Source organism: Sceloporus undulatus, chromosome 4, assembly GCF_019175285.1.
Source record: "Sceloporus undulatus isolate JIND9_A2432 ecotype Alabama chromosome 4, SceUnd_v1.1, whole genome shotgun sequence".
In the NCBI taxonomy this organism is placed as follows: domain Eukaryota; kingdom Metazoa; phylum Chordata; class Lepidosauria; order Squamata; family Phrynosomatidae; genus Sceloporus; species Sceloporus undulatus.
In genome coordinates this window covers 221,826,655-221,837,244 of record NC_056525.1, presented here as the reverse complement: position 1 = coordinate 221,837,244, position 10,590 = coordinate 221,826,655, and the positions used below count along the sequence as shown (strand labels likewise).

Genomic DNA, 10,590 nt, shown 5'->3' with positions numbered 1-10,590 from the left:
GCAACCCAACTCTCAGGTTTCCCTGAGAAACCCACATAAACTCAAGTGCCGGCTTCAAAACCCCATTGGTATGCGCGCAGGACTCGAATCCAAAGCCTCTCTCCGCTGAGCCAGAGCCGGCCACCTCCTCCCCTGAGGGCAATGAGGCTGTGAGGCAACGACTCCCAGGGCAGGAGACGTGGCAGTCCCAGGCTGGGCAGCTCCATCATGAGGGAGAAAAGGCTGACCACCGGTAGGTACCCCTAGCTGAGGAGCAGAGAAGGGAGTGACTTGCATCCTTACTGCAGAAATAATCCAGTTTGACACCGCTTTAACTGCCATGGCTCCCTGCTATGGCATTCTGGGAATGGTAGTTTGTTATGGCACCAGGTGTTGGTGGCCCAGCCCCAGCATATATTGTGCTGGCTGAGTGGAAGGACAAGAGGGGTCCCTTTTCCAGTCCATGAGGTGGACTTGAACCCTGCTTCAGGACTCATGATGGCACAGCATCTTTCACTGCCTCCTCACTGCAAGCAAATTTAAGGGATTTTATACAGACTGCAAGCTTTTGGAGCTCCACTGGCTTCTACTTCAGGCAAAGTTTTAAAAACCATACAGGAGAGAAGGGAAATTGAAGATGTTAGTCATAGGCCTGCATTTTACTGAACAGTGGTCCAAAACACACTGCAGAAATAGTCCACTTTGAGACCATTGTAACTGTCCTGGGAATCCTGGCAATTGTAGTTTGTTGTGGCTCCACAGCTCTCTCTGACAGAGAAGGCTAAATGTCTCACAAAACTACAGTTTCCAGGATCCTCTAGCATTGTGCCAGGGCAGTTAAAGTGGTCTCAAAACTGGATTATTTCTGCACTGTGTTTTGGCCAAGTGATACCTTTATGGAGCCAGCCAAAATGCTTTTGAAGCTCCACTGGTTTCTTCGTCTGACAAGGTTTTAAATGCAGGCCTATGACTAACACCTTCAGTTTTCCCCCTCCTGTATTGATTTTTAACACCTTTTTTGCCTCATCAAGAAGCCAGTGGAGCTTTGAACACTCACAACATATATATTGTGCATTTTGGTTGGTCCAATGTTAGGTAGATTTTGGATGTTATTGGATTTGCCAACATGGCTACCTCTGAACATTTTAAGGGGTTTTAATTATCCAGATAATTAAATGTTGATTAAAATTTAAAAGCACAGGTTAACTTAAGGGATTTTAATTATCCATTATTATTTCCTTATCCATCTGGATAATTTTAATCAATCCAGATAATTAACATTAAAAATATAAAGCTTAGAGAACAACAACTCAAATTAATTAGCAGGTGGTATAACATCTCATATCAGAGCACAATTATAAATAAAAAAGTCTTTATCTAAATTGCTGGTATGATGTGGGCAAAGGGGAACATATTTTCATATGTGGTGAAAGTGGCCCTATGTACAAAGATTTTTAAGAGAAGTTATACAGGAGAAGCTCCACATGATGGGGAGAAACCTCCATTTTGATAAGGAGAATTGTTTATGAACTAAAGAAAGTTGGGGTTCAATAAGACAGAAGATTATGTAAGAGTGGCACACGCTGTAATAGCATTGGGATGGAAAAATAATGTTGGGGGGGATTAGTCTATGGAAAGAGGTAACACCAAAATAGGTCGTATTATATTGAAGAATATCTGTTATATAATGGTCAAATAAATCAAAATATAATGGACAAATAAAGAAAATGGTCTGCAAGAGCTGCTGGATTGAGAAGGTTAAAGCTCAAAAAGGGTACAGTGAAGTTAGGGAAACTAGTGATAAGATATTCCACGTTATAGGTAGTTAAAATGTAAATGGCTAAATTACTGAATTAAACTAAAATTAAATTAAATTATGAAAAACGAAATTACTTGGTTGTAGCTACTGGAGAGGGAAGAGGGATGGGAGAGGGGCTTGAAAAGTATGTGCTGTAATAATGGTAATGTTTAGTAAGGATTTATTATATATGTTATATGTTATTACAGACCATAAAACTATTAAATGCAACAAATTTTTAAAAAGCTAATTTAAGGGATAAAGGGCATATCACACGAGAAATAAAGCTATTCTACAATGAGAAGAAAGCTGCAGAGGCTGCCTCTATTGCCTCCTCTCATCCACATGAGAAACAGCTTCATTACTCTGCCAAACAGGCCAGTCTTGGGTGTCCATGAATAGTCAGGAAAATGTGAAGTCGAAGGCTTTCAGGAAAATATTTGGTCATGTAGGATCAAATTATTGTAATTTTGTTTCTAAGGAGGGAAAGAGGCATTATTTGCTACTTGTGGGGACCAAAATAAATTGACTGGCCATATGTATGGCAGGGCAGGCACTGTCTAATCCAGCTCATACTCAGGCAGTAAAATATGTTTAGTCCTGCATTTCATCCTCCATGAACAGAATTCACACGTGACACAAACAGTGTGAATTACAAATGCTGTACATACTCATCTATAAGTCTAAAATTTTTAGTCAAAAAATCAACCCAAAAAACCTGGGTCGACTTATCCATGGGTCAGTGTATGTACTGTACTTTAACTCTTATCAAAATAGAAACTATCACCTTCTCTGAGTAGTGAGCTTACCGGTAACTGTGGCCCTCCTAATACTGTTGACTTAATCCTACACCACCAATTATGATGGTTAGGTCTGATGGAAATTATAGTTCAAAAACATTTGGAATGTCATAGTTGTCCACCTCAGTCACTTTTAAGCTGAAATTTAGCACCCGCATATCTTAATGGGATTTATTTTAAAATGGAGATGGATGTAATTGTACTGTTAAAATTTCACCTGTGAAAACAGTCGTTAGCTGAGTATATGTTCTGACAATGTAAGCTTTTCATTTATACAACAGGTGAGAGAAAATGGCAATTCTTCCTTGAGGGAGAAAAATTCTGCCAAGTCATATACGGTATTTAACCTATTTTGGTGTTCCCTGTTTCCATACACTAATATACATAATAGGGGTTTTCACTGCAAGTATTCTTCCATTAAGAGCATAGGATGTGAGTGAATCCGCTGTTCCAAATTGTTCCACAGGAGTAAACCCATCTCTACGTAATCAGAGTTAAGCATGGTTAAACTCTTTAAAGCCAGCAGCATTAAGTTTGTTTAATGCTGAGTTGTCCCATAATACACAAACACTATACTCTTTTATATGATTTTTTTTTATAAATGTGCAGTTTTATTTATTTTCAAGGATTATTGTAGTCTCACTTCTTAAAGCTCTGCGAAGTAAACTGTTTCCCATTTTATGGATGATGAACTGAGCTAGAAAAATGGTGACATTACCAAAGGCCATCCAATAATGTCAATTAGATTTACTTCCTACATTTCTCCCGATATGGGACCTAAAGTGGCTTAAAGTTCAAACCAAAGTTTTCTAGCTCCAAGTTCAATTCTTCATTCACTGACTCAGGAGCCCTTTTGCAATTAAGAAGGTTTGTTTCAGGAACTGGAAATGAGACTTGCTGTATTCAAAATCTATAGTACTCCAGCTGAGATTCATGTAATAAGATGTTCTTGAAAGTCCTCTGGATTTTAATTCAGATGTGACAACTCAGTCTCTCAGGGCCAGAACAGACAGGCCAAAATAAAACTGCTTCAGGTCACTTTGGAGGTATGCTGTTTAAATGGCTCATGTGTCCTAAGAGACTGGAAGCCGCACCAAAGCCACGCTCCAGTCCTAAGGACTGGAGTGCAGCTTTGGCACCAGCTTCTGGCCTCTTAATATGTGTGTGTCATTTGAACAGCATACCTCCAAAGTGAACCGAAGCAGCTTTGTTTTGGCCTGTCTGTTTGGGTCTCTCACATAGACCCTATCCGGCAGAGACATGGCACAGACATTATTTTCCTAATATTTCTTCCAGAAAACTACAGTGCTAAATATAATAGATTATTTACTGCCTAACCCCACCACTTATTTTAATTTCTGTACATTCATTTTCAAAATAATTTATGGCAGAATGAATAACAGGTGGATTGAAATGGAAGGGGAGAGACTAGCCAAGCTTTGGTACTCTTTAATGGTATCTTCATAGGCCCAAATCAGCAGATGGAACTTTTTGTGACATTAATCTAAGGCGCCTTACAGACAGGCCTAAGCGGTGCCGTCATTGGGCTAGGAATACGCGCAAGGGGCGGTGCTTCCGGACGCGCCTTGCCCCTTGCGCATATTCCGTACAGCAAGATGGCGGCGCCCTATACAGACGGGCACAGCCATCTTGACGTAACGGACGTGCAGTGTCCGGACGTCTAAACCCGGAAGAGCCGTTGTGAGTGCGCGCTTTGGCACTTGCGGCGGCTCTTCCGGGTTGCCGGAAGGAGTGCGATTTCTGCACTCCTTTTTTGCAGCGCGGAGGAGTCGCGTGGTTTGGCTGCTGCGGCTCCTCCGCGCTGCAACCGGCAGCAGCCCAAGACCGCCCCTTTTTGGCGGTCTGTAACGGGCCTAAGTAACGTACAGTATTTTAAACAGATTTTAAAGATACAAGGAAGAATTTGCTAAGAAAGTGAGCAAGTAAAAGCATTGTTTGACATATATGTTTGACATATATTTCAACTGCTTTATTAGTGCTATGTTTTGATTATGTGAAAGGGCTCTTTGTTTTACAATTGGCATTGGTCTTAACATTTATGATTATGACTTTTGATCCATTTTTATGGTGTTACGGAACACGTATGGAATAACTATAAAAGCTTTTTCTGATTAACTTTCCTTATTTTATTGTATTCTTGTATGTGTTTCAGTGCCCCCATGTATAAGAGAAAATGAGTTTGTAAGTAAGCTATTTTTTTTCTTGTCCTCAATCTCGATTACAAAAAGTAGTTGTTGAAAATATAAATTTGACTACTCTGTAATTTGGCATATTGTCACACATATAATATATGCAAGAATATAGTTCATAAATCAAAATCAGAAAGAAATCAATATCAATATATTGTTTTAATGTGATTTTTACAATGTACATCTTGCTGTACCACAGTGCTGTCATACAAATGGTCAGTGTTAGGAGAGCCATTATCAATGCTTTCTGATTTTTTTTAATGCTTATGATATAATAAGGCTCTTCTTCCTCCTGTGTCTTTGCAAAGTCAGGGGAATGAAGCTGTGCAAGTCTATTATGAAAATGCTACATTTTGCCTCAATTCCACAGTTGACATGCCAGAGCCAAGCAGGGGTGTGAGTGAGTATGTATGTACATATGTATCAGCACAAGAGTCAAATAATTTGGTCATAAATCTTGGCTCATTTTGCTTAAGGAGAGGAGAGTGACTCTTGGATGAGTCTGAAATAATACGGCACACATTGAAGAAAGAGGTCTCTACATTGTTAAAGTTAACTATCTCGGACTGAGGTTCTATTGTGGATACTGTTCAAGATTTCTTTCCCTGGCTTCCCTGGTTGTTTTGTTTTAAAAAATAATTTTTAAAATTCATTTTAAAGCAAAAAACATACAGAATAAAGCAACACTCAATTGCATACATAACATATAGAATCATAAACCTATACACACTCTCTCTCTGGCTTTACTTCGCAAACAAAGATTCAGGAAGGACTTACCCCGCGCTTTATACAAGCGTGTTGATGACTAAAAAGGCCAATCCAAGATAAACAAGTCTGGTTGCAGAAAGCACAGCAGAAAGTCTCCTTGGGTGATGTTTCTGGGTTGTGGTTCTTTCTGTGCTGTCGTTTCTCTTCAAGACTCGTTCGGTGTGAACTTTCAAAAAAGGCTGCAACATTGTGGATAGTGCGTCTCCATGCCTCCCGATGCGAGGTTAGGACGGACCATTGTTGGTGATCAATTTGGCCGAGCCTGAGATGTTGTTTCAGGGAGTCTTTGTATCTCTTCTTTAGAACACCCCTCTTACTCTGACCCGTGGTGACTTCACCATAGAATACTATTTTTGGGAGGCGATGGTCCTTCATCCTAGAAACGTGTCCTGCCCAGCGCAGCTGCGTCCTCAATAGCATAGCCTCAATGCTGGTGATCCCTGCTTGCTCAAGGACAGCAATATTTGTCACATAGTCAGTCCAGTGTATATTTAGAATTGTGTGTAAACAGCGCTGATGAAAGTGTTCAAGGAGTCGTAGGTGTTGGCGATAGGTGACCCATGTTTCGGACCCATAAAGGAGAATAGACAGTACAATGGCTCTATACACACTGATTTTTGTGCTTCGCCTCAGGTGTTTGTTACTCCAGACTCTTGTGAAGCCTTCTGAATGTACTATATGCCTTTGCTAGTCTGTGATCGATCTCTTTATCAATCTTGGCGTCTAAGGAGATGATGCTTCCCAGGTAGGTGAACTGCTGGACGGACTTAAGCACAGATTTGCCTACAGTGATGTGAGGATGGTAGTGTTCTTCCTGTGGTGCAGGCTGGTAGAGAACTTCTGTTTTCTTCAGGCTGACTTCTAGCCCAAAGAGCTTTGCAGCTGTAGCAAAACAAGATGTTAGACGCTGCAGAGCTGCTTTCGTATGGGCAATGAGGGCAGCATTGTCAGAAAAAGCAGCTCACGGACTAGATAGTTTAGAGTCTTAGCACGAGCCCTCAGACGGCTTAAGTTAAACAAGCTACCATCAGTACAATAGCATTCATAAATGCTGTCTTCTTCTTCGCGATATGCCGTAGCCCTTTGGAGCATCATGCTGAAGAAGATTGTAAATAGAGTTGGAGCGAGAACACCACCTTGTTTCACACCATTAGTTATTAGAAAGGGCTCCAAGAGAGCATTGCCATATCTGACTTGACTTTGCTGGCCTTCATGTAGCAGGATGATCATTTTGAGGAATTTGGGGGAGGGGTGGGCATCCTAGTCGTTCCAGGATCTGCCACAGACCTTTTCTACTCATAATGTCAAAGGCTTTGGTGAGGTCAACAAATGTTACATAGAGTCCTTTGTTCTGCTGTCTACATTTCTCTTGCAGTTGTCTAAGGGCCATATCTGTAGTGCTCCTATTAGCTCTAAAGCTGCATTGGCTTTCAGGGAGAAGTTCTTCTGCAATAGCAGAAACTAATCTGTTCAGGAGTATCCTTGCAAAGATTTTTCCAGCGATGGAGAGCAGTGTTATACCTCGATAGTTTGAGCAGTCGGATTTTGCTCCTTTTTTCTTATACAGGGTGATGATGACTGCATCTCGAAGACCTGATGGCAGTTTGCCTTTTTCTCAGCAACTCACAAGGAGCTCATGGAGTTTAGCATGGAGTACATGACCTCTGTATTTCCAAGCTTCAGGTGAAATTCCATCAATCCTGGCAGCCTTGCTGTTTTTCATCTGCTGTATGGCCTTGAGCAGGGGTAGGCCCGGTCCTGCCGCCGATTGCCGCCGGAGCCTTTGGCCTCTCGCGTGAGGGAGTGGGGCCTTTGGCCTATCAGGAGGAGGTGGGCAAGGGGGGGCAATTGTCTATAGAAGCCTCAGAAACATGCATTTATATTAACATTTTTTAAAAAATCAGCAATTTTTTCGCGTGTCCTCCAATTTTTTAAAAAAGTGTCCTCCATTTGAATTTTTTGTCCTACATTTGTCCCGGTTTATTTATTTATTTAATTTATTTAATTATTTATTTTTTGGCTTCGGCCCCCCAGTTGTCTGAGGGACAGCAACCCGGCCCCCGACTCAAAAAAGTTGCCTACCCTTGGCCTTGAGGGTTTCTTCCAAAGTGGGAGCTATGTCCAATTCATTTTTTATTGGTTGTTGTGTCATATGTTGAATAGCTGAGTCTTGGACTACTCGGTTGGCACTAAAGAGGCTTTGGAAATGTTCAGCTCATCAGTTCAGAATGGAACCTTTATCTCTGATTAGTGTTTGACCACCTGTATTGTATAGGGAGCTTTGGATCTGATATGTAGGTCCAAACACTGCTTTAAGAGCTTTGTAAAATCCTCTGGAATCACCCAGATCTGCACAATGTTGTGTCTTTTCTGCTAAATTGATCCATCACTTGCTCTGAATGTCTCGGAGCTTTTGTTGGAGTTGACTACATGCGAGGCGAAAGGCTGCTTTTTTTTACATGGCAAGATGGCTGTGTGAGGTGTGCCTGGTGAGCCGTTCTCTTCTTTGCCAACAGCTCCTGGATCTCTTGGTTGTTTTCATCAAACCAGTCTTGTTTTTTCTTAAGGGAGAACCCTAAGGATTCTTCCGCAGACTGCAGGATGCTGTTTTTGATATGTTGCCAAAGCACTGTAGGGGAAGAATCTGTAGGATGGTCTTCACGTTTTGTTCACAAATTTGCCTGGAAGTTGTCTCTCATGGCAGCTTGTTGAAGATTGACTTGGAGTCTCCTCTTTAGGATGCCACCCCTCTTAGGTTTAAACTTAAAATGAAGATTTAGTTTACATCTTATGAGGCGATGATCTGTTTGACATTCTGGGCATCACTCGGGTATGACGGACATCGCGAATATTTCTCTGGTGCACTAGAATATAGTCAATGAGGTGCCACTGTTTGGATCGGGGATGCATCCAGGTTGTCTTCAAGCTATCTTTCTGCTGAAAGATGGTGTTTGTAATAGTCAGCTGCTGTTCTGCACAAAACTCTAGCAGGAGGCGTCCGTTATCATTACAGTTTCCAACACCATACTTGCCTAAAACACATTTCCAGGCTTCGAAGTTCTTTCTTACTCTGGCATTGAAGTCACCAAGGATAATGATTTTGTCTTCTGCAGGGACTTTTTGTATAAGGTGGTGTAGGTCTGAGTAGAATTTGTCTTTCTCCGCAGGGTCGGCTTGCATAGTTGGGGCATATATACTGAAGAGAACAACATGTGGGAGGCGTGAGGAGATAATGCGATCAGAATGTCCTGTTGGCAAGGTTTCGAGTTTGGAGGCAATGGAGTTTTTGATCATAAAGCCTACACCTGAAAGATGTTTTTCAGTTTTGGGTTTGCCAGACCAGTAGAGTGTGTAACCGGCACCATGTTCTTTAAGGCTGCCTTCCTCGTGGAGACGAACTTCACTAAGAGCAGCCATGTCAATGTTAAGTCGTGACAGTTCTTGTACTAAACTTGGGCTATTAGAGCAGAATGACACTCAGGACGTCCACTATCTGCAGAATCTTGCATGGTTCTGATGTTCCAGCATGCAAGTGTTAGTCTGTTTGCACCTTTGGAGGCTGGTGTGTGCCTTTGTTTCTTTGTCTTTGTTTGACCGCATCAGAAGATGCCCATTGGCCGCAGCTAGCCAACTGAGTCAATGGGGATGAGCTTTCGTTAGGGCACCTTTTCTAGGCCCCTCTCCATATGGAGCAAGCAGTGCTCTCCTTAAAAAGACTGCTTGGTCATTCAGGATGCTGCCGAACAAGACTCTCATCCCCAGGTCAATCTCAAGCAACCAAAGTCCTGAACCGCCTGCATGCAGGGTTGGGTCCGCGGCTTCCAGTGCATCTTTACACCTGCTGCTTCGTCCCTTGCCTATCACTACAGGGCTTTTTCAGACATTGGATGTATCCTTCGAGCCTGTGCAATGGATTTTTCTGGTGGAGTGCAGCGTGCACAGGACTGGCCTCACACTTTAAACCAGAGGTTTGTCTGCTGAGGCCTTGACAAGCATGGACGGTGGCAGAGAGGTCCTTGGGTAGTAGGTTTGATTAGAGTTTTCCTTCTCCTAGGATGGTTGCCATAAGGCTAGAGAGCCCATCCTGCCCTTTGGCACTCTTGGTCAGACCCTTCGGTTGTGACCTGTCTGGCATGGGAGGCCCTACTGGTGGCTATTATACCACCACCAGTATAGCTCACAATTTCAATAGGGTACACAAGCCTTTCCCCCACTACAAGGGGGTGTCAGTGGAGAGGAACCCTATACTAAATTATAAACATAACCCTAGCCTAGACTAAATTAGCCCCCAATCCCCTAATTCTCCGAATTCCCTACTCATATATAAAACTATAACAATTAACACAATAAACAGAAACTTGATTAATACAGCTAGCACAAACTATAACTGACTTCCCACTTCCCAAATCTAAGAATATTAATGCTCACTCTATATGTTTTCTCAATAATGTACTTCATTTTTTATCTTACTTCTGATCTAAAAATAAATAAATAAACATAAATGCTTCAGGTCTTTCATAAATTTCTCAATCATAATCTTTATTTCTTTCTTCTTCATATAAAGCAAAAATAGTTATCCAACAGTTTTTCTTTTATCGTCACCAGTTTGTTCATCTCAGCCAATTCAAAGACTTCAGTAGTCTTTTAATAGTCCTTTAACAGTACAGTCTTCTTCTGTTGGAAGATAATCAGTTTTCCAAGTCTGGACATACCACAATCTTGCTGTTATAACCAGATAGAATGCATCAAATTATAGTTTATATTTCTCTCTTGATAGCCCCTCCCCCCCAAAAAACCCCAGCTTGCTTCAGCTTGTTTGAATCAACCTCCTTTCAAACCCATGATTTTCTAGCACCCCTTAAATTGTAAACCAGGGGTGGAGAGATGTAGCCTTCCAGATATTGTTGAATTTCATCGAACACTAACACAAGCCAACAAAGCCAATGGTGAGGGACTGGAAGCTGCAGTCCAAAGACATCTGAAATGTTACCCATCCCTGCTCCAAAGTAACTTCCGGCCTTCCAGGTTTAAACAC

At 41.8% G+C, this 10,590-nt stretch overlaps 1 protein-coding gene across 1 annotated transcript in view; it reads left to right on the top strand.

Moving 5' to 3' along the window:
• The window catches only part of RGS22 (regulator of G protein signaling 22), a 98,118-nt gene continuing 87,528 nt past the window's right edge, over nucleotides 1-10,590 (top strand). Inside the window, exons 1-2 of the mRNA XM_042461186.1 lie at nucleotides 1-232; nucleotides 4,751-4,779. Coding sequence (XP_042317120.1) covers nucleotides 208-232; nucleotides 4,751-4,779 — 54 coding nt within the window. The 5' untranslated portion in view covers nucleotides 1-207. The remainder of the gene's footprint in view (nucleotides 233-4,750; nucleotides 4,780-10,590) is intronic.